We start from the raw sequence: 19,417 nt of genomic DNA on the forward strand, positions 1-19,417 counted from the left end.
AGACCCCGGATAGCCACAGCAATCTTGAGAAAGAAAAACGGATCTGGAGAAATCAGACTCCCTGACTTCAGACTATACTACAAAGCTACAGTAATCAAGACAGTATGGTGCTGGCACAAAAACAGAAATCTAGATCAATGGAATAGGATAGAAAGCCCAGAGATAAACCCACGCATATATGGTCACCTTATCTTTGATAAAGGAGGCAAGAATATACAATGGAGAAAAGACAGCGTTTTCAATAAGTGATGCTGGGAAAACTGGACAGCTACATGTAAAAGAAAGAAATTAGAACACTCCCTAACACTGTATACAACAATAAACTCAGAATGGACTAAAGACCTAAATGTAAAGTCAGATACTATAAAACTCTTAGAGGAAAACACAGGCAGAACACTCTGTGACATAAATCACAGCAAGATCCTTTTTGATCCACCTCCTAGTCAAATGGAAATAAAAGCAAAAATAAACAAATGCAACCTAATGAAACTTAAAAGCTTTTGCACAGCAAAGGAAACCATAAACCATACAAAAAGACAACCCTCAGCATGGGAGAAAGTATTTGCAAATGAAGCAACTGACAAAGGATTAATCTCCAAACTATACAAACAGCTCATGCAGCTCAATATCAAAAAAACAAACAACCCAATCCAAAAATGGGCAGAAGACGTAAATAGACATCTCTCCAAAGAAGATATACAGATTGCCAACAAGCACATGAAAGATGCTCAACATCACTAATCATTAGAGAAATGCAAATCAAAACTACAATGAGGTATCACCTCACACTTGTCAGAATAGCCATCATCAAACAATCTACAAAGAATAAATGCTGAAGAGGGTGTGGAGAAAACAGAACCCTTTTGCACTGTTGGTGGGAATGTAAATTGATAACAGCCGCTATGGAGAGCAGTATGGAGATTCCTTATAAAACTAAAAATAGAACTACCATACGACCCAGAAATCCCACTACTGAGCATATACCCTGAGAAAACCATAATTCAAAAAGAGTCGTGTACCACAGTGTTCACTGCAGCACTATTTACAATAGCCAGGACGTGGAAGCAACCTAAGTGTCCATCAACAGATGAATGGATAAAGAAGATGTGGCACATATATACAATGGAATATTACTCAGCCATAAAAAGAAATAAAACTGAGTTATTTGTAGTGAGGTGGAAGGACCTAGAGTCTGTCATACAGAGTGAGGTAAGTCAAAAAGAGAAAAACAAATACCGTATGCTAACACATATATATGGAATCTAAAAAAAAAAAAAATGGTTCTGAAGAACCTAGGGGCAAGACTGGAATAAAGACACTGATGTAGAGAATGGACTTGAGGACGTGGGGAGGGAGAAGGATAAGCTGGGATGACGTGAGAGAGGGGCATGGACATATATACACCACCAAATGTAAAATGGATAGCTAGTGGGAAGCATCCACATAGCACAGGGAGATCAGCTCTGTGCTTTGTGACCCCCTAGAGGGGTGGGATAGGGAGGATGGGAGGGAGACGCAAGAGGGAGGAGATATGGGGATATATGTATATGTATAGCTGATTCACTTTGTTTTATAGCAGAAACTAACACACCATTGTAAAGCACTTATACTCCAATAAAGATGTTTAAAAAAATTAGTCATTAATTTTTAAAAAGAAAAAGAAGAAGAAAAACTTGTACATGAATGTTCATAGTAGCATGATTCATAATAGACAAAAAGTGGAAACAACCCAAATTTTTGTCAGCTGATAAATGGGATAAACAAAATGTGATATATCTGTATAATGGAATATTGTTCAGCAGTAAAAAGGATGAATTAGTGATACATGCTACAACATGTATGAACCTCAAAAACATGCTCAGTGAAAGAAGCCAGACACAAAAGGCCACATATCATATGATAATGTATATGTGAACTGTCTAGAATAGGCAAATCTGTAAAGACAGAAATTCTCTGGTTGCCAGGGGCTGGGGGAAACGGGGACTAGAGAGTGACAGCTAAGGGGTATGTGGTTTTTTGGGGGGCAATGATGAAAATGTTCTGGAATTAAATAGTGATGTTTGCAACTTTGTGAATATACTAAAAATCACCAAATTGTATGCTTTAAAAGGGTGAATTTTATGGCATGTGAGGCTCAATAAAATAATGTTTAAGAAAAATAAAATAGAATCTGTTTAACTAAGACACTAGAATTAAGAATATTTTTAGCAAGTTAAAGTCTAATATTTCACTTAATTCTGTAATTATATATGTATTTTAAAAGAGTAAGTTTTGGTAAAGAAATGTGAATCAGGAAATTACAAGTAACCATGTAGGGTGTATCTCCACAGCCTTTTTTTTTTTAGTGAAAATTTGGGACATTTTAAAACTTACATAGTAAACAGTTTGCTTCTGTTACTAAAGTTTGGCTTTATATTTTTAATGTTTGTACTCCTTTTGGAATTGTTACCTTTTTGAAAATGCTCAGCTATCATTCTGATGGCTTTCAGACAGTTTTAAATGAGTGTTTACATGAAGTGTGCTTGTGTGTGTTCTTCGAGTAAGCTACCATCTCCAGATCCCAGTTTATGATGTATAAGTGGTTTAAGTATGTTTTAGAATAATATAAGCAGTATTAATAGATTTAATTTCCCCCTTTCTGATTTCCCTTTCTCCTGTCCTCGTTCCTTCCCACCCCTGGACTTTATTCTTCAAAATATAAAATGGGGTGAGGGTGTAATACTTTGTTTTTAATTAATTCTTTCAGTAAGCATTTATTAGCATCTACTGTGTGTCAAGGTACTGTGCTAAGGTAAATGATACAGAAAATGAACTTTTAAAAAATAAATAATAAAATGAAAAAATACGATACATCTAGAACTACCTTGAAGCAGTTAAGAAGGGAATTCCCTGGCCATCCAGTGGTTAGTATTCCAATCTTTCACTGCTGGGGGCCTGGGTTCGTTCCCTGGTCGGGGAAGTAAGATCCCACAGGCCACATGGCATGCCCCCCCCCAAAAAAAGAAAGAGTTAAGAAGGCATTTAACTCAGATAAGGGAGGTCAGGCAGGACTTGTTTTTACCATCAATGTAATTAGAAGGTTGATCATTGAAACCAGGTTATATCTATTATGCATTTTTAGAGAGCAAGTAGAGCTCACGCTTGGTTGGCCCTTAGCACATCTCACAACTACATAAGCACAGAAAAAAATCTGAGAAAAGCAATAGGGATTTGTCCCTATTAAGACATGTGTGTAAACCAGAAATCTTTTTTTTTTTTCAGTTGGCATGAATACAAGCATTACAGGTGCAGAGACATTAAATGAAAATTTGATATCTGCTTCCTTGACTGCTTTTAACATATTGAAAACCTTTTAAACCATCACAGTGTTTAGGGGTTTGCTTCCCTTAATATACTTACTAGATTTTTTAAAACTGCCATTGTGAACTTAAAGGAATTACTGTTTTTATTGATATTTTTAAAGAAACAAGTTTTCTTTACATTGCTTTCTACAGGACTGATGCTGTAAGCCATCCGGATTCCCTGCCACACCCCAGCCTCTCCCCCAGAAACTCAACCCTACATCTCCCCACAATCCAACATTTTGAAGGTTATCCCCAGGCATAGAAGGAGACCTTAAAGACCCTGCATTTTGTTACTTTTGCATCCATCCTGATTGCTGGTGCCTGGGCCATCTCCATTGCTTAATAATTTTGAATATCACCCTGACTTTCTGCCTATAACGTAAATTATTACTATTTTAACTATGTTTGTGTTCTGCCAGCTACAGTATCAAATACCTCTAGCTCATGTGCCATTGCTTAATCTGTGTAGAACCAAAATTCAGGGTTTTATTATTTTCTGAATAACCCAGAATACCATCATACTATAACTCCTAGTGGTCTTCTAAACCATACTGGTTTTTTTGTTTATTTCTCTCAATGTTGATGGTTTGGCCTAAGTTCTGTGTTCTCTTATTGTTCCTTCCAGTTCGCTTTGCACCTTATAGGCCTCCAGATATCTCCCTGAAGCCACTGCTCTTTGAAGTGCCCAGCATCACTACAGAGTCAGTGTTTGTTGGCCGGGATTGGGTTTTCCACGAAATGGATGCTCAACTTCAAAGTTCAAATGCCAGCGTGAACCAAGGAGTAGTGATCGTGGGAAACATTGGGTTCGGCAAAACTGCCATCGTCTCCAGACTGGTGGCCCTCAGCTGCCATGGAACACGGATGAGACAGATCGCCTCAGACAGCCCACATGCCTCCCCCAAACGTATGTATCCCTTTTTAAAGAAATCCATGCGGTGGGATAGGGAGGGTGGGAGGGAGACACAAGAGGGAGGAGATATGGGGATATATGTAAATGTATAGCTGATTCACTGTGTTATAAAGCAGAAACTAACACACCATTGTAAAGCAATTCCACTCCAATAAAGATGTTAAAAAAAAACACACACTAAAAAAATATTTTTAAAATAAAGAACTCCATGCTTCATTACTCTGAAATTTTTTCCAGCATCTTTGTATTAAGTCTTACATCCTTTAATTTTCTGATCTGCAAAACCTGACTGGCATGTGAGGACCATTAACTCAGAGTTGAGGGAAAGAATGTAATACTCTTGACATTTAACCCACATATCCAACAGTCACCTGAGTGTGACTGAAAAAACCTTTCAGAATAAATGTATGCCTCTTCCCTCCTGACTGTCTGGCTGGTCTGTCCTTTGGATAATGACTACAGCAATTGCCTATAAGAGCTTGTTTGCATCCATCACTGCCAGCTTTTGCTCAGCCTGTGTGCAGGCTTCCTGTTCATTACGGCACAATCTGTTTGCGGCCTTCATTTCCTTGCGATCGATGTCAGTGTTGCACTGCTTGGGCTTGAACTTCATTGTGTCCTTGAAGGGTTTCTCCTGCTTCCTTGTGAAAAGATGCTGAGATCTCACATATATTTATGCTTCTTTCATCACAGGCAGGGTGCAGCTTAATGATCGCCATCAGGATCCTGTTTATTTGTTTTTAAAATACTTATATGGTCCTTAGTACCAGGTACTCTCTAAGAGCTTAACAAGTATTAATTCATCCAACCCTCTTATCTTACCTCTTTCAGAGAGGTAGTTCCTGTTATCTTCCTTTCACAGATAAGTGGTTTAAGGCTCAGAGAGGTTAAGTAAGCCTCCCAGGTTTCATAGCCAGAAATAGTGAAACTAGAATTTGAGCCTAAGCAGTCTGGTTTCAGAGACCAATGGCATCCATTTTGCTCCCTCTCCTTATTGATGGAACTCACTTGAGTAAAGGAGATAAAAATAAATGTATAGGGGTTATTCCTATACACACTATATGTATCGAACCAGTCTACCTGGCTTCTGCTAGTTATAAGAGAACAAAAAGAAACTATTGCCCTGCTAGTGCAAATCAATAATCTAGCTCCACAGATTTCCAGACAACAGCCGCTAGAAATGGTTTGTTTGGGATCATAGTATTGTAGTTACAGAGTCTAGCCCGGTGCTGTGGAAACTCAACAGGAACTCACTGAACACCCTCCAAACATCCTGGTTTCCTGTTGAAATTAATTCCTGTTTCATGTCATTAAGTAGGCAGATTGCCTCTGGTAAACTTATGGATATCTGACACGTAGAAAAACTAGTGTCTAGAAAGAAAACTGGTTGGATCAAGAGTCCCATTTGCCAGGGTATGGTAAGAATTCATGTCTTAAGAGCAGTATCATGCTTAGTTTCTGGAGGAAGTTTTTCTGAGGTAGATTGGCATAATGTCATGGGAGTCAAGAGCCCACAGTTTGTCTCCAGTGCTCAAACTTAGTATACTTTGTATCCTTGAGAATTTTACTTTAATTCTTTAGACCTCGGTTTTTGTCATCTGTAAAATAAGTCAGTAGGATTAGGTGATCTTTAAGATTCATTCCTATGCTAGAATTCTGTGATTCTAAGATGTCTGCATGGTTAAAAGTAACTTTCCATACCTGTTCCAGTATTTTCATTAGAGTGCTTAGCTTAAATATCACACCAGACTACTTCTTATCTGAGTAATCCAAGAGGTTAACTATTTGAGTGTGTCAGAAAGAAAACCAGCTAGGTAATGGTCTCTCTGACTCCTCTATATATCAATCACTGTTGCAGATAACAGATGGTAGAATCATGGCTCAAGGGCAAGAAGAGCTGCTTTCTCTGAAAGCAAAGGTGCCTGGGGCTTCCCTGGTGGTGCAGTGGTTAAGAATCCCCCTGCCAGTGCAGGGGACACGGGTTCAAGCCCTGGTCCGGGAAGATCACACTTGCTGTAGAACAATTAAGCCTGTGCACCACTACTACTGAGCCTGTGTTCTAGAGCCTGTGAGCCACAACTGCTGAGCCTGCGTGCCACAACTACTGAAGCCCACGTGCCTAGAGCCTGTGCTCTGCAACAAGAGAAGGCATCACAATGAGAAGCCTGCGCACCACAACAAAGAGTAGCCCCCGCTCTCTCCAACGAGAGAAAGCCCACACACAGCAACAAAGACCCAACGCAACCAAATAAATAAATAAATTAAATAAATATTTAAAAAAAAATTTTTTTTGAAAAAAAAATGGTGCCTGGAAGTGCCCCCTCTAAGCCTGGGAGAGCAGGAGTTAGTAGAAAACAGCCCATGTGCTCCCCAAAGCAGAGGTCCTTTAAAGATAGTTCATTGTTATTCTCTAACATCCGTTGCCTTTTACCTCCAGAGAAACTCTAAAAATACCCCATTCGTGTGATAAATGTCCACATGTCAAGACTATAGATTTGGCATGATAGTTAACTTAGAAAACTTGAAAAGGTGTTAAAGGGGATCGAGTATGTGGTTATGTATTTATCAGAACTACACAGAACCGGCATTGCCTTGTCGTAATTTGATGTGATGTTTTTTGTTGCCCACTTTGACGTCCAAACTACATTCCACCTCCGCCATCTTAACCGAACCACTTAAGAATGGTCAAGAATAAGTGGTTGATGTCATTTACTGGTATTTAAATATTAACTCTGAAAAGCAAAATCAATTCTTGAAATCACCCCAATAGCTACACACATCTGTAAAATTTTCATTTTCTGTTAGGCAAATGATTAATAATAAAATCTAACTTCAGTTGGTTTTAGAACTGGCTCTCTCATTAAATTTTCTAGTTTTGAGGACAAATGTTTTGTCTTTCTTGTATTATCCTCACGAGGTTTTGGTTAAAGCTTTTCAAGTATTAGGACTCAAAAATGTTACTTTTTAAAAATCAATGATCTGTATGTTTCTATTTTATATTTCTGTTATTTCTGTAAACAAATATGAACTGAATATATCTTAACCAATTTAAAGATATTTCTTTGAGAAAAAAAAAAAAAAGAATAAGTGGTTGATAAAGAACAACCTGTTTTTCGGCATTGATCTGTTTACTCTATGAGCCGGCACTGGAAATGTTACTGGCAGTAGCAGAATATTTTTCATTAGTGATTAAGAATGATGTCTATCAAGAGAGAGTTGGCTTAATTTTTTACAGTTTCATTTACATTCAGCTTTGATAGGTGTATTTGGGATCCCACTGGTCTTCCCAACCCTAAGTCAGTGATGCAGTTGTAGTAGTAATGAAAATAGGTGGAAGATTATTGAAGCTCCCGTTTCTGCATCCTGTGTCATTCTTTCTTCTGTCCCTCACTCCTCCATGCTGAGCAGCACTGCTGTGGAAGACGTGAGCAGTCCAGCCTGCAGCACTGCATTGCCTGGCTCTGTCCTTCCCCCACAGACACCCAGCCCCCAGCCGCCCCCTCCTTGTCCTTTCCCTGGGAAGGCACAGAGAAGCTGTCAAGGCAGGCACTAGCCTGTCATCCTGCTGTCCACCTACACCCTGTCCCAAACCTGACTCCTCCGTCAATCTCTACCACCACCGTCACCATCCACCCCCCAACACATACGTACAGAGAACAGAAACATTTTGTGAAAATGGACCTGTTGTGTAATCCAGGCATTATTACATTAACTACAAGTGTACTCAGTACAGTAGTTAGGGAAGTTCGGTCTAATACCAGACTGTATTTTCCTATCACTGAAAGTCTCAGTGTAGTTACTGTTTGGATTTGACATTTGCCAACAGCTGCCATGCCCCCAAATAGCTGTTCAGTGAGTAACCCCTCCCCTCCCCACTGCTCATTCCAGAAGTCTGTGTTGCCAGTTTGCTGTGCACACTGACTGCTCCTCCCTATTAACTTTTATTTCTACTGTTCTCTGAATACCAAGCCGAAAGTAAAGACACCCAGACAAAAAGGAGGGCCTCTCCAAAAGGGAACAGCTAGGAGACAGAAGGTACTCAGACACTAATTACCCACAAAACCAGATAAGGGGGAATGGGGTGGATAGAGGGAGTGAACAACAGGCATGGTTCAGTGACAGTCACTGAACTTTACTGCGCACATTTCTTCAGTCTTTTTCACTGCCGTCTCCCACACCTCCCCTCCTACAGTTCACAACTCTATGCAGTGGCCAGAGAATTTACTTTGCCAGGTGGATGGAAGAAGTCTCAATGAAGTCCTACTGGTAGGGAGTTAAATGAGAACTATTTTCCCCTATTTCTTCTCCTTTTCAGTAGCTATTGACCATCAAATCACAATCTACTTATTTTGTACCCATTTTAAAAATATGGTCTGTATTTATAAATAGAGTCTATAATTTCTAGTAGTAGTTAAGATGTTACCTAAATAACATGAACGAATGGAATTTTTAAAAAACAGCTTTATTAAGCTACAATTCACCTACCGTATAATTCACCCATTTAAGTGGTTCAATTCACTGCTCTTTACTGTAGTCACTGAGTTGTGCAGCAATCACCATAATCTTAGAACTTTTTCATTCCCCCCTAAAAGAAATCCCATGCACATTAGCAGTCAGTCTTCATTTCCCCCCTAAATCCCTATCTCTACCCCTAGGTAACCACTAATCTGCTTTTTGTCCCTATGGATTTCCGTATTCTGGGCATTTCAAATAAATAGAATCGTATACTATATGGTCTTTTGTAACTGGCTTCTTTGAGTGACTGTAACATTTCAAGGGTTATCCATGTTGTAACATATATTGGTATTTCATTTGAGTAATGTTCCATTGTGAGGCTGTACCACCTTTTATCCACTCATCAGTTGATGGACATTTGGGTGGTTTTCGCTCTGGGGCTATTATGAATCTTGCTTCTTTGAACATTTGTGTACAAGTTTTTATGTGGACATATATTTTTAATTCTCTTGGGTACATACCCCTAGGAGTAGAATTGCTGGATCAAAGAACAAATGGGATTTAACCAGTCTTTCTTTAGTTCAGAGTTTTATGATTGTCTGATGCAAACATCTCATCTTTTTAATACAGATGTGGATGCCAACAGAGAGTTGCCACTCACACAGCCACCTTCAGCCCACTCATCCATCACCAGTGGAAGCTGCCCAGGAACTCCAGAAATGCGGAGGCGGCAGGAGGAGGCCATGCGGAGACTAGCCTCGCAGGTACAATAGGATTCTCAGGTTGCAGGCGTGCTAGTTCCATTTTAACATCAAGGGGGCAATGGTAGGGAGACCCATGGCAAAGTGAACAAAAGTATGTACAGGCGGACCATGAGAACATGGAGAAAAGTTTCCCTCTCTTACCTGTTCCTAGAAAAATACTTCGTTATTATGGAATCAGAACCTTATTGTTGGAAAGGCCCTTAGAAATAACCAAAGTCCCACAATGAATAGATAAGGAAATTGAGACTCAAAGAAGTTATATGATTTACCCAAGATCACAGTATAAATAATCAATAGCTTTGTATTTTCATTCCTAGCTCAAAACACTTCCTGCTATACCACACTATCCATAACTTCTTTATATGTTTGCATTTTAATTTTCTGTTTTTATCAAAGTAACATCATATATACGTAGTTTAGGAAATCAAATAATGTTCAAAGACTTATAATAAAAACCAGAAATTCTTTTCCCCTCCTGAGCCCACCCTCTCCCCAAAGGCAGCTACTTTCAACATTTGGAGATGTTTCTCTGATCCTTACCTCCATGTTTCTAAATAATATTCATATACAGCTATAACTTTTTGATCAGTTTTGTCCATTATCTATTGCTTCTTATTATGGATGTTGAGAATGTTAGCTCTTTCACCTTCCTTCCTCCCTCTACCATCTCAGTACAATTATATCATAATTTTAGTCTGAATCCATGTTATAGTATTTTCAGTATTAATACTACACAAACATGGTTCACTGTGGAACCAAGGATAACACTTTCTTCTTGAGCAGTTTTGTGTTTCCTGGGTTATGAAATGCCTCATTGTAAAATGTGCTTATTTTTCTTCAAAACTATGGTTGTCATTCCATAAGCCTTAATGCTTTGTAACTGCCTCTCAATACAGTTTTCCACATCAGTTACATTTTTCCACCCCTGGAAATCCATCGAGCTAATCTGGACCCACGATGCTCTCAAGTCTCACCACCTACTTGTTATCCTGGAAATTCTTGTTACTTCCCTTTTGTGTTTGATCCCACGTCATTGTCTTTCTTGACTGTATTCCTCATTTTGACGGAGCATGTCCTCTGGTAGCTTCCTAAGAAAGAATGCATAGGAGGTAAGGTTTTTGAGACTTACTGTTCCTAAAAGCATCTTTATTCCATTCTCATACATTACTCTTTGTTTGACATAATATAATTCTAGGTTAAAAATTATTTTCCCTCAGAATTTTGAAGGCATCCATCTTGAACTTCCAGTATTACTATTAAATAATATGGTACTATTCTTATTCCTAATTCTTTATATATACCTTTTTTCTCTCCAGAAGCTTTTAGAATCTTCTTTTTATCACCACTGTTCTTGGGTCTTTTTTTCATATTCTGTTGGTACCTAGTGAGCCCTGGAGACATTTTTTGATTCAGGGAAATGTTTTTGTAGTATTTATTGAAAATTTTCTCACCACCACTTCCTCTGTTCTCTCCTTCTACAACTCCTTTTAGTCAAAAATTAGATTTCCTATATTGTTACTCTTCTTAACTTTTCTGTTTCCTATATTTCTGTTTTCCTATTTGTTTTATCCACTTTTAGGAGATTTCCTCAACATTACCTTTCAATCCTTTCACAAAAAATTTTTTGGCTATCGTAGTTTTAATTTCCAATAGGTCTCTTTTTCCCCCAGTTGTTCCCTTCTTTTTTTTTTTAAATTGAGATTTTTTTTTTTTTTTTTGGCTGCGTTGGGTCTTCATTGCTGCACGTGGGCTTTCTCTAGTTGCAGCGAGCAGGGGTTACTCTTCATTGTGGTGCACGGGCTCCTCATTGCAGTGGCTTCTCTTGTTGCAGAACACGGGCTGTAGGCACGCGGGTTTCAGTAGTTGTGGCGTGCAGACTCAGTAGTTGTGGCTCACAGGCTCTGGAGCACAGGCTCAGTAGTTGTGGTACACGGGCTTAGTTGCTCTGCGGCATGTGGGATCTTCCCAGACCAGGGATCGAACCTGTGTCCCCTGCATTGGCAGGTGGATTCTTAACTACTGTGCCACCAGGGAAGCTGAGGTAGTTTTTTTTTTAATTTTAGTTTTCGGCAGCATTGCATGGCATGTGGGATCTTAGTTCCCTGACCAGGGATTGAACCCAAGCCCCCTGCATTGGAAGCACAGAGTCTTAACCACTGGATCACCAGGGAAGTCTGTTCCCTTTTTTTTATAGCATACTGTTTTGGTTTTATAGATGCAGTATGTTCTCTTATCTCTTATCTCTTAATAGTTAGGCACTGAAAAACTGATGGAAGCTTGTATATATGGAGAGCTTAACTATAGAGCATTAAGATGATCCACCAGCCTTTGTGGGAAAACCCAAAAGTCAGTGTCCATAAGTTTTTTCCTTGCACTGTTCATCTTTTCTAGCAAAGAATCCACCAATTTCCTGGAGGGTGTATAACCTGGTTGCCAACATTCTGGAGCTAGTAGGAGAAGGTGGCAGAGTTTCATCATTTAGGTTGCAGCCTTTTACCTAAGCCCCCTTGTTTTCAGTCCTGCACCTGATCCTCACCTACTCTGTGTCTGGTGTTCCTAAGCCTAGATTCTCTGGTTTAGTTTCTCTAGTGATTTTAATTTCTCTTTCCTGTGGGTTTTGGGGAAGGGAGTACCTGGCTGGGCAGGATAGGGATGGATATCTGGGAATCTAACTGCTCTTTTAAACTTCAAATAATTTCTGTGTTTGCAACTTCCTTCCTCACCCCCATCTTCCATAGCACCTGGTGCTTCTAACTCCTGTGCTTTTCTGAGGTTTGACGGATGATTTGGCTCCTTCCTGTTGTTAACCCCAGCAGGCATTTGTTTCACCTTCTTCTGTCTGTTAGGTTGTTTAATCCTACATCCACTTTCCATCTTTATATATTATAATCTAAGATTAGAGATAGATATTCCTAATCAATGGGGTTTGCATTTCTGTTTCTTATTCTCATTTTTGAGGATTTTAAGGAGAAGTATAGAGTGCAGAATGCCTGTCTCCAGTATTTAAAGAAATCTCTTGGCATGGTTAATTAGTAATGAGGAACAGGGAGCCATCTTCAATGTCATATGGTTCTAATTTCCTCATAGAAATCCTGTCCAGCTTACAGCCAGAAACAGCATGTTTCCCCCAAATACGTTTTCAATTGTCCCCACTTATTGGTACACATCCATTTATAAATGGGCTTCTGAAAACAGTCTGAGATTTCCCTTATATTCACTGCTAACTCAGTGCAACTTTAAAAGACATCTTTGGGGGACTTCCCTGGTGGCGCAGTGGTTAAGAATCCTCCTGCCAGTGCAGGGGACACAGGTTTGATCCGTGGTCCAGGAAGATCCCACATGCCGCAGAGCAGCTAAGCCCATGCGCCACAGCTACTGAGCCTGCACACCACAACTTCTGAAGCCCACGTGCCTTAGACCCAGCACACCACAACTACTGAGCCCACGCAGCACAACTACTGAAACCTGGATGCTCTAGGGCCCACGTGCCACAACTACTGAAGCCCACACACCTAGAGCCCATGCTCTGCAACAAGAGAAGCCACCACAATGAGAAGCCCGCGCACCGCAACGAAGAGTAGCCCCCACTCACTGCAACTAAAGAAAGCCCGTGCACAGCAACGAAGACCCAGTGGAGCCAAAAAAAAGAAAAAAAGACATCTTTGTTTTACTTTTCCAAATATTCCCTGTAAGCTGACTCCTGCCTTTTCTTTAGAACATCAGAATAACTGTCATCTTAGAAATACACAAATGCTGAAGAGCTTTCATCATCACAGTCATTTATTTATTCATTTAGAATATATGCTTGGAATGCCTATAACACAAGATTGAAGTTAAAGCAGTGAACAAGAGAGGCACAATCCCTGCTGTTATGTAGCCCACATTTTTGTGGTGGGAAAAGGCCAGTTAACAAACAAATATGTAATATGTCAGGTGGTGATGAGTGCTAAAAAGAAAGGCTCCCCATGTTGTCACTTCTTAACCTCTCTCTCATCAAGAGAAAAAGTCCCAAGATGTTTATGTTCAATATTTGGAAAATGTTATTTATTTTTAGTAGGTAATTAGTGACTATACTTACTTGAAAAGTGATCACATTTTAAATTCCATGGTTATACCTTCCTTAAGCAAAATATAAATAAATGTCTTTTGTACCTAGAAATGGGATATTTTTAAATTTATATTAAACATTATATAAGAAATGGCCCTTTAGATTTAAATTGATGTTTAGTTCAATATTTGGAAAATGTTAAATATTATGTGAGAAATAAGTGATTATTTACACTTACTCAGGGAACATTTAAAATTTCACACTTATTTCTTCCTTAAGCAAAATATAAATACATCTGTTTATACCCAGAGATGGGATATTGTGAAGTTTACACTAAACAAAAAAAAATCTAAAACAAATGGCCCCTTAGATTAAAATTGAATATTATCCCAGTAATTGTGCCACAGGTCGCAGTTCAAATGCAAGTTTGTGCTGTAGAAGCGTAGAGCAGAAGCCAACTATCTTGCTTCTCATCTGTAACAAACTGGTAGGCAGAAATTATCTTTTCAAACCAGTTAGTATTTTGATAAAGTAAGCTAATATATGAGAATTAAAAGTATCCTTGAAAAACTTCTTGATTTGCTAGCCAGAGTTCTTAGTGTAGGTTCTTGTATATCATTAATTATCATTGGTATTTCGTAGTATGCTTGCTGCTTCTTATGCTTCTTCATAATTGAGAACATTGAAGAGTTCTTGTCACAACTTTAGAGCAATTTTATTTATTGAAGAAACACTTCCCACTTGAAGTAACAGATTTTGCTAAGTGTATATCTCTTAAATGTGTTTCCAGTTAATCTTACATGTTCTGAAGTATAATCACAGTAGAGCAGTGCAAAGATCTCATTCGGGGCCTTTCCTGGGTGTGTGACTTTATAACAACCATAGATTTTCCAGGCTTTCGGTCTTTTGCTACCAAGTGATCATACATGCAGAATTCTCCAGACAAGGAGAGGCTGACTTCCATTTACTGAGGGCTTAGTGTGTGTTGAGCTGAGTACTTTTTACATTATATTTGTTATTTCACTTCTTCATTCTTAAGCCTGTGAGGTGGTCATTATCATCCCCATTTTACAGATGAGGAAACTGTGCTTCAGTGATAGTTAATTTTCCCAAGGTCTTACTACTAGTAAATGGCAAAGCTAGGATACAGAGCCAGTATTCACCCCAATGAAGTGAGTCTTCTTCTTCTCCCCATTTTACAGATAAACAGAGGCTCTGAGGTTACACAGCTTGCTGAGATAACTAGTACGTGACTTGAAACCAGATTTAAACTGAGGCAGGCAGGCTCCAGAGTCCATGCTTTTAACCACTGTGCTGCTCTGTAATGTGACAGGAAGGATTTTTGTTCAGTGTTCTTTTGGAAAATCTATCGATAATTGAATGTGGCTTTAAAGTAAGGAAGTCATAATGAAGGGGCACCTTTCAGAAATTTTGCTGACCTAAAATTCTTCTTCAAAAGGTTTTTATGCAGGACTTCCCTGGTGGTCCAGTGGTCAAGACTTCACCTTCCAATGCAGGGGGTGTGGGTTCGCTTAGCTTATTAGCTTCCCTGGTTGAGGATCTAAGATCCCACACACCTTGCGGCCAAAAAACCAAAATATGAGACAGAAGCAATATTGTAACAAATTCAATAAAGACTTTAAAAACAGTCCACATCCAAAAAAAAAAGTCTTTAAAAAAAGTTTTTATGCAACTAGAAGCTCTTGTCACATTAGGTAAATTGTCACTAGCTTAGTCCTCAGATTAAGAAGCTAATACATCTGAAATAAGCTCATTAGAGAAGCCAGCTACTTTTAAGAAGTGTCACAGAGACACAAAAAGCAAAGGCTTTTTTCATCGAAGGAAATCTGTGAAAGAAAGAAAACTGAATGTCATCCTTGCCAAGAGACTAGTTCTGTACTAAATCAGGAGGATGTCAAGTGATATGGTTCCTGACATTGTTGCTGCTACTGTTAAAGCTATCAGCCAAAGAAGTGATCATTTCAGCAGTTCACATGTGTGTTGAGCATAATACAGAGACTTAAGCCACACATACATACATGGAGAGAGAAAAACAAAAAAATGACAACAGTGAAGTATAAGATTTGGTTTGTGTTCCAGTTGGGTATTTTTTAAAAGATTTACATTTTAGGAGAAATGTGATCAGAACTAAACAAGTAACTTATAGATGATGTTTTATAAAATGTGTCTAGGGCTTTTTTCCTCTAAAAATTAACACTGAAATTTTATAGTGAGACCCAGATTGCATCTACATTCAGGATACTGAATATGGGGAACAACCTTATTTGTTCCTTTGTCAATCTTGTGTTTTTTAATGTCTCCTCCACCAGAATGGTCAGTATTTAAATTATTGTTCACCACTCTATCCCCAGCTCTAGCACAACGCCTTGCACAGAAATACGTGTTAAATGAGTGACTAAATTGTAGTCTGTTCTCTATACTGAAGTCTGAGTAATCTTTCTAAAACGTATTTTTGTTCTCGCTACATAAAACCTGTCAATGGCTCCTCCTTGCCCTTAAATGGAATCCACACTCTCTTCTTGAAATATCACATGTATTAGCATAAAGGGCTTTTACATTTTATATCTAGCTCAGGTTTTCTCAGCCTCAGCACCATTGACATTTTGGGCCAGAGGATTCTTTGTTTGGGGCCATCCTGTTTATTGTAGTATGTGTAGGAGTGTCCTTGGCCTCTACCCACTATCCAGTAGCACCCTTTCACCCCCCCGGTTGTGATGACCAAAGCTGTCTCCAGACGTTGCCAAGTGTCCTGTGGGGAGCAGAGCCACCCCAGATGAAAACCTCTGCTCTGTCTTATCTCCTACTACTCCCAGCTCACTTCCACTGTAGCCACACTATAACTGATTTCCTGAAAGTGTAAAGCTGTGTCTTGCCTGAGGGCCTTTTCACGTATTGCTTTCCTCTGCCTGGGACACTCCTGCGCCCCGTTCACTCCACCTCATCCTTTAGATCTCAGCTTAAGTTTTACTTTCAAGAAACCTTCTCTGGCTCTCCTAAGTTACTTAGATATGTTGTACCAACATCTTTTATTTCCTCTCTCATAGTGCTTTTCCCCCAGTTTTATTGAGACAGAATTGACATATAGCATTGTATTAGTTAAGGATGTACAGCATAATGATTTGATATGTGTATATATTGTGAAACGATTACCACACTAAGTTTAGTTAATACCCATCAGCTCCCGTAGTTACAGAATTTTTTCTTGTGATGAGAACTTTTAAGATCTACTCTCTTAGCCACTTTCAACTATACAACATAGTATTGTTAACTATAGTCACCGTGTTATACAGCATCACAATAATAATAATGTTTCAGACAACATCCACCAATGGATACTAAAAGTAGTGGGCAAAAATTTGTGGAGAGGGCTTCCCTGGTGGTGCAGTGGTTGAGAGTCCACTTGCTGCTGCAGGAGACACGGGTTCGTGCCCCGGTCCGGGAAGATCCCACATGCTGCAGAGCGGCTAGGCCTGTGAGCCATGGCCGCTGAGCCTGCGTGTCCGGAGCCTGTGCTCCGCAACGGGAGAGGCCACAGCAGTGAGAGGGCTGCGTACCGCCAAAAAAAAAAAAAAATTTTTGGAGAAACAGGATTTGCATTCTCTCAAAGTATCTCCCCCAAGATATTTATTAACTACAAAGGGTAAGACAGTAACTTTACAGTAGAGAAACTTAGAAGAAACCTTTATCTTAGCCAAGTGATCAAGGTCAGCATCACCAGTCACAAGACATGTCAACATCATGAACCCCATGACATGACCCACTGAGAGTGACACAACATTGTTTTTGTGGTATTCTTGCCAAAAAGTCTCAGTTGGAATACGAGGAAAACATTAGACAAACCCACATTGACTGATATTCAACAGAATAACAGATCAGAACTCTTCAAAAGTGTCAAGGTCATGAAAGACAAAGACTGAAGAGCTCTTACAGACTACAGGAGTCTAAGGAGAAATGACAGCTAAATGCAACACGGGGTCCTGGATAGAATGCTGGGACAGAAAAAGGTCATTAGTGGAAAACTGACAAAATTCCAATACCACCTTTAGTTAATAGTGTTGTGCCAGTGTTATTTTATTTCCTGGTTTTGATAATTATGCTACGGTTATATAAAATGTTAAGGGAAGCTGGATAAGGGGTATATGGAAACTCACATCTTTTTGCAACATTTAAGTCTAAAATTAACTCAAAATAAAAAGTTTTTAAAATAAATAAAAGTCCTACTGACAAAAAAAAAAGTTAGAGCTCCAAGCTGGAAAATTACTGAGGCCGAACCCAAGTTTGGAGCTATTCTTAGCTTCCAGTCCCAGGATGGGGATTAGAGTCAGAGTTGAGGGACAGGAGAAAAGGCAGAGAAAGTAGTTTTTGACACTGAGCCTCCAGGTCCCTAGAAACACGAAAAGCCAAAGTGACCCGAAGTGTTGGAAGGGATGCACTGAGTCAGAAATCAATCAGGTGGTGGTGAGGGCATTCAAGAAGTGATGAGACGGAGACCGGGAATAAGAGTATGAGAACAGACCTGAAGGAAGGTCAATGACAACATTAGAATTTAAGTAATGCAAATGCCAGTCATGATGTAAATTAAATTTTTATGTCCAAATGAGTTCCAGATATTCAAAGCTGCCTTTTCTTTATGTGAGATTAGCTTAATCCTGTCACAGATTATTCATTTGAAGTAGAAAAGAATCTTTAAAGAGTGAAGGCCTGGGACTCTTAACACAAGCCTGACAGGTTTGCTGCCATTCAATCATTTGATTAAGGCCTTTGATGAGGATTTTGCTTAGTTGTATCATTTCTTGTGTATAGCTTTAAATCAAAAGCTTTTTATACCCAAATACTGACCTGCAGTCGTCTTCTTTTTTTTTTTTTGGTCTGTGTAGTCTACAAACCTGGCCTTTTTTTTCTTCCTTCACAGCAGTAATCTAAAAGTTACTCACTGTCCTCTTCAAAGAATTACTACAGTTTTGGTCATATTAGATATATTTTGGATAGAATTGTTTTAATCAAAAGTATAGAGATTTAACAGAAGGAAAATGTGAGATGGAAAAAAATTAATAACATAAGAAAAACATAGCTGAAAATGAAATTTCAGCAAGTCATTGTGAGAGACAAGAGTTCACCAAGCAGAAAGGTTTTACCTGCTGATTTATTGAGGGTGGACTAATTCTGAACCATTTCCAAGAAGTTGTAATAATAGTGACTGAGTATGGGTGGCTGTGATGACTTCCTCAGAGCTGTTGGGAGTGATCTATTATCTATCACTGAACACTAGTACAGGAAAAAACTGCATTCCCAGACTTGTTTCCTATTTGTATATGTAGGAAAAGTTGTAGATAATGTCAATAGACAATTTAGGGGAAGTACCAAGTGTTTTTGACAGATTGTGTGTACATTTGCATACTGTGTAGCTGCTTTGAAATGTCTAGTAGATGATCAGTTCTGAGTCAAACTACAAATTTCATGAAGATGTTGAATGGTCCTTCTGCCTGAATTCTTCAGAGGAATCGAGACTTTATATTTAGAATGCCTAAAAATTTTTTTACTTAAAAGAAAGAAAGGCAGCCACAGATGGGGCAACTTTAGCAATGATCTTTGTTAGATAAAACCTCATATAGCCAAGAGCGCAGATGATTTTTAATGAAATCAGTAAAAGAACCCTCTTCCTAAATTTCAGAATTTTTATCTTCAAACTCCTATCCCGTTACTTTAGGTAAAGGGTAAGTTACAGCTGATTTGCTCAGCTGTGCTTTGCCTCAACATGTGAAATCAATTGAGGTAAAATATGATGAAAGTTCATATTGATTCAGAGGTTTGCTGTTTGCTTTTTATAAAGTGGAGATTTGTGTCCTTGTGGGCATAACCATTGACATTCACT

At 38.9% G+C, this 19,417-nt stretch overlaps 1 protein-coding gene across 11 annotated transcripts in view; it reads left to right on the forward strand.

Annotated features, from left to right (window-relative positions):
* The window catches only part of TANC2 (tetratricopeptide repeat, ankyrin repeat and coiled-coil containing 2), a 343,384-nt gene that overhangs the window by 241,323 nt on the left and 82,644 nt on the right, over nt 1-19,417 (forward strand). For all 11 annotated transcript variants that reach the window (XM_059048703.2, XM_059048705.2, XM_059048706.2 and 8 more), the window contains 2 exons: nt 3,970-4,251; nt 9,343-9,476. In XM_059048703.2, the coding sequence (XP_058904686.1) occupies nt 3,970-4,251; nt 9,343-9,476 (416 nt within the window). The remainder of the gene's footprint in view (nt 1-3,969; nt 4,252-9,342; nt 9,477-19,417) is intronic.

The sequence above is a fragment of the Kogia breviceps genome, chromosome 19, assembly GCF_026419965.1.
Source record: "Kogia breviceps isolate mKogBre1 chromosome 19, mKogBre1 haplotype 1, whole genome shotgun sequence".
Classification (NCBI taxonomy): Eukaryota; Metazoa; Chordata; class Mammalia; order Artiodactyla; family Physeteridae; genus Kogia; species Kogia breviceps.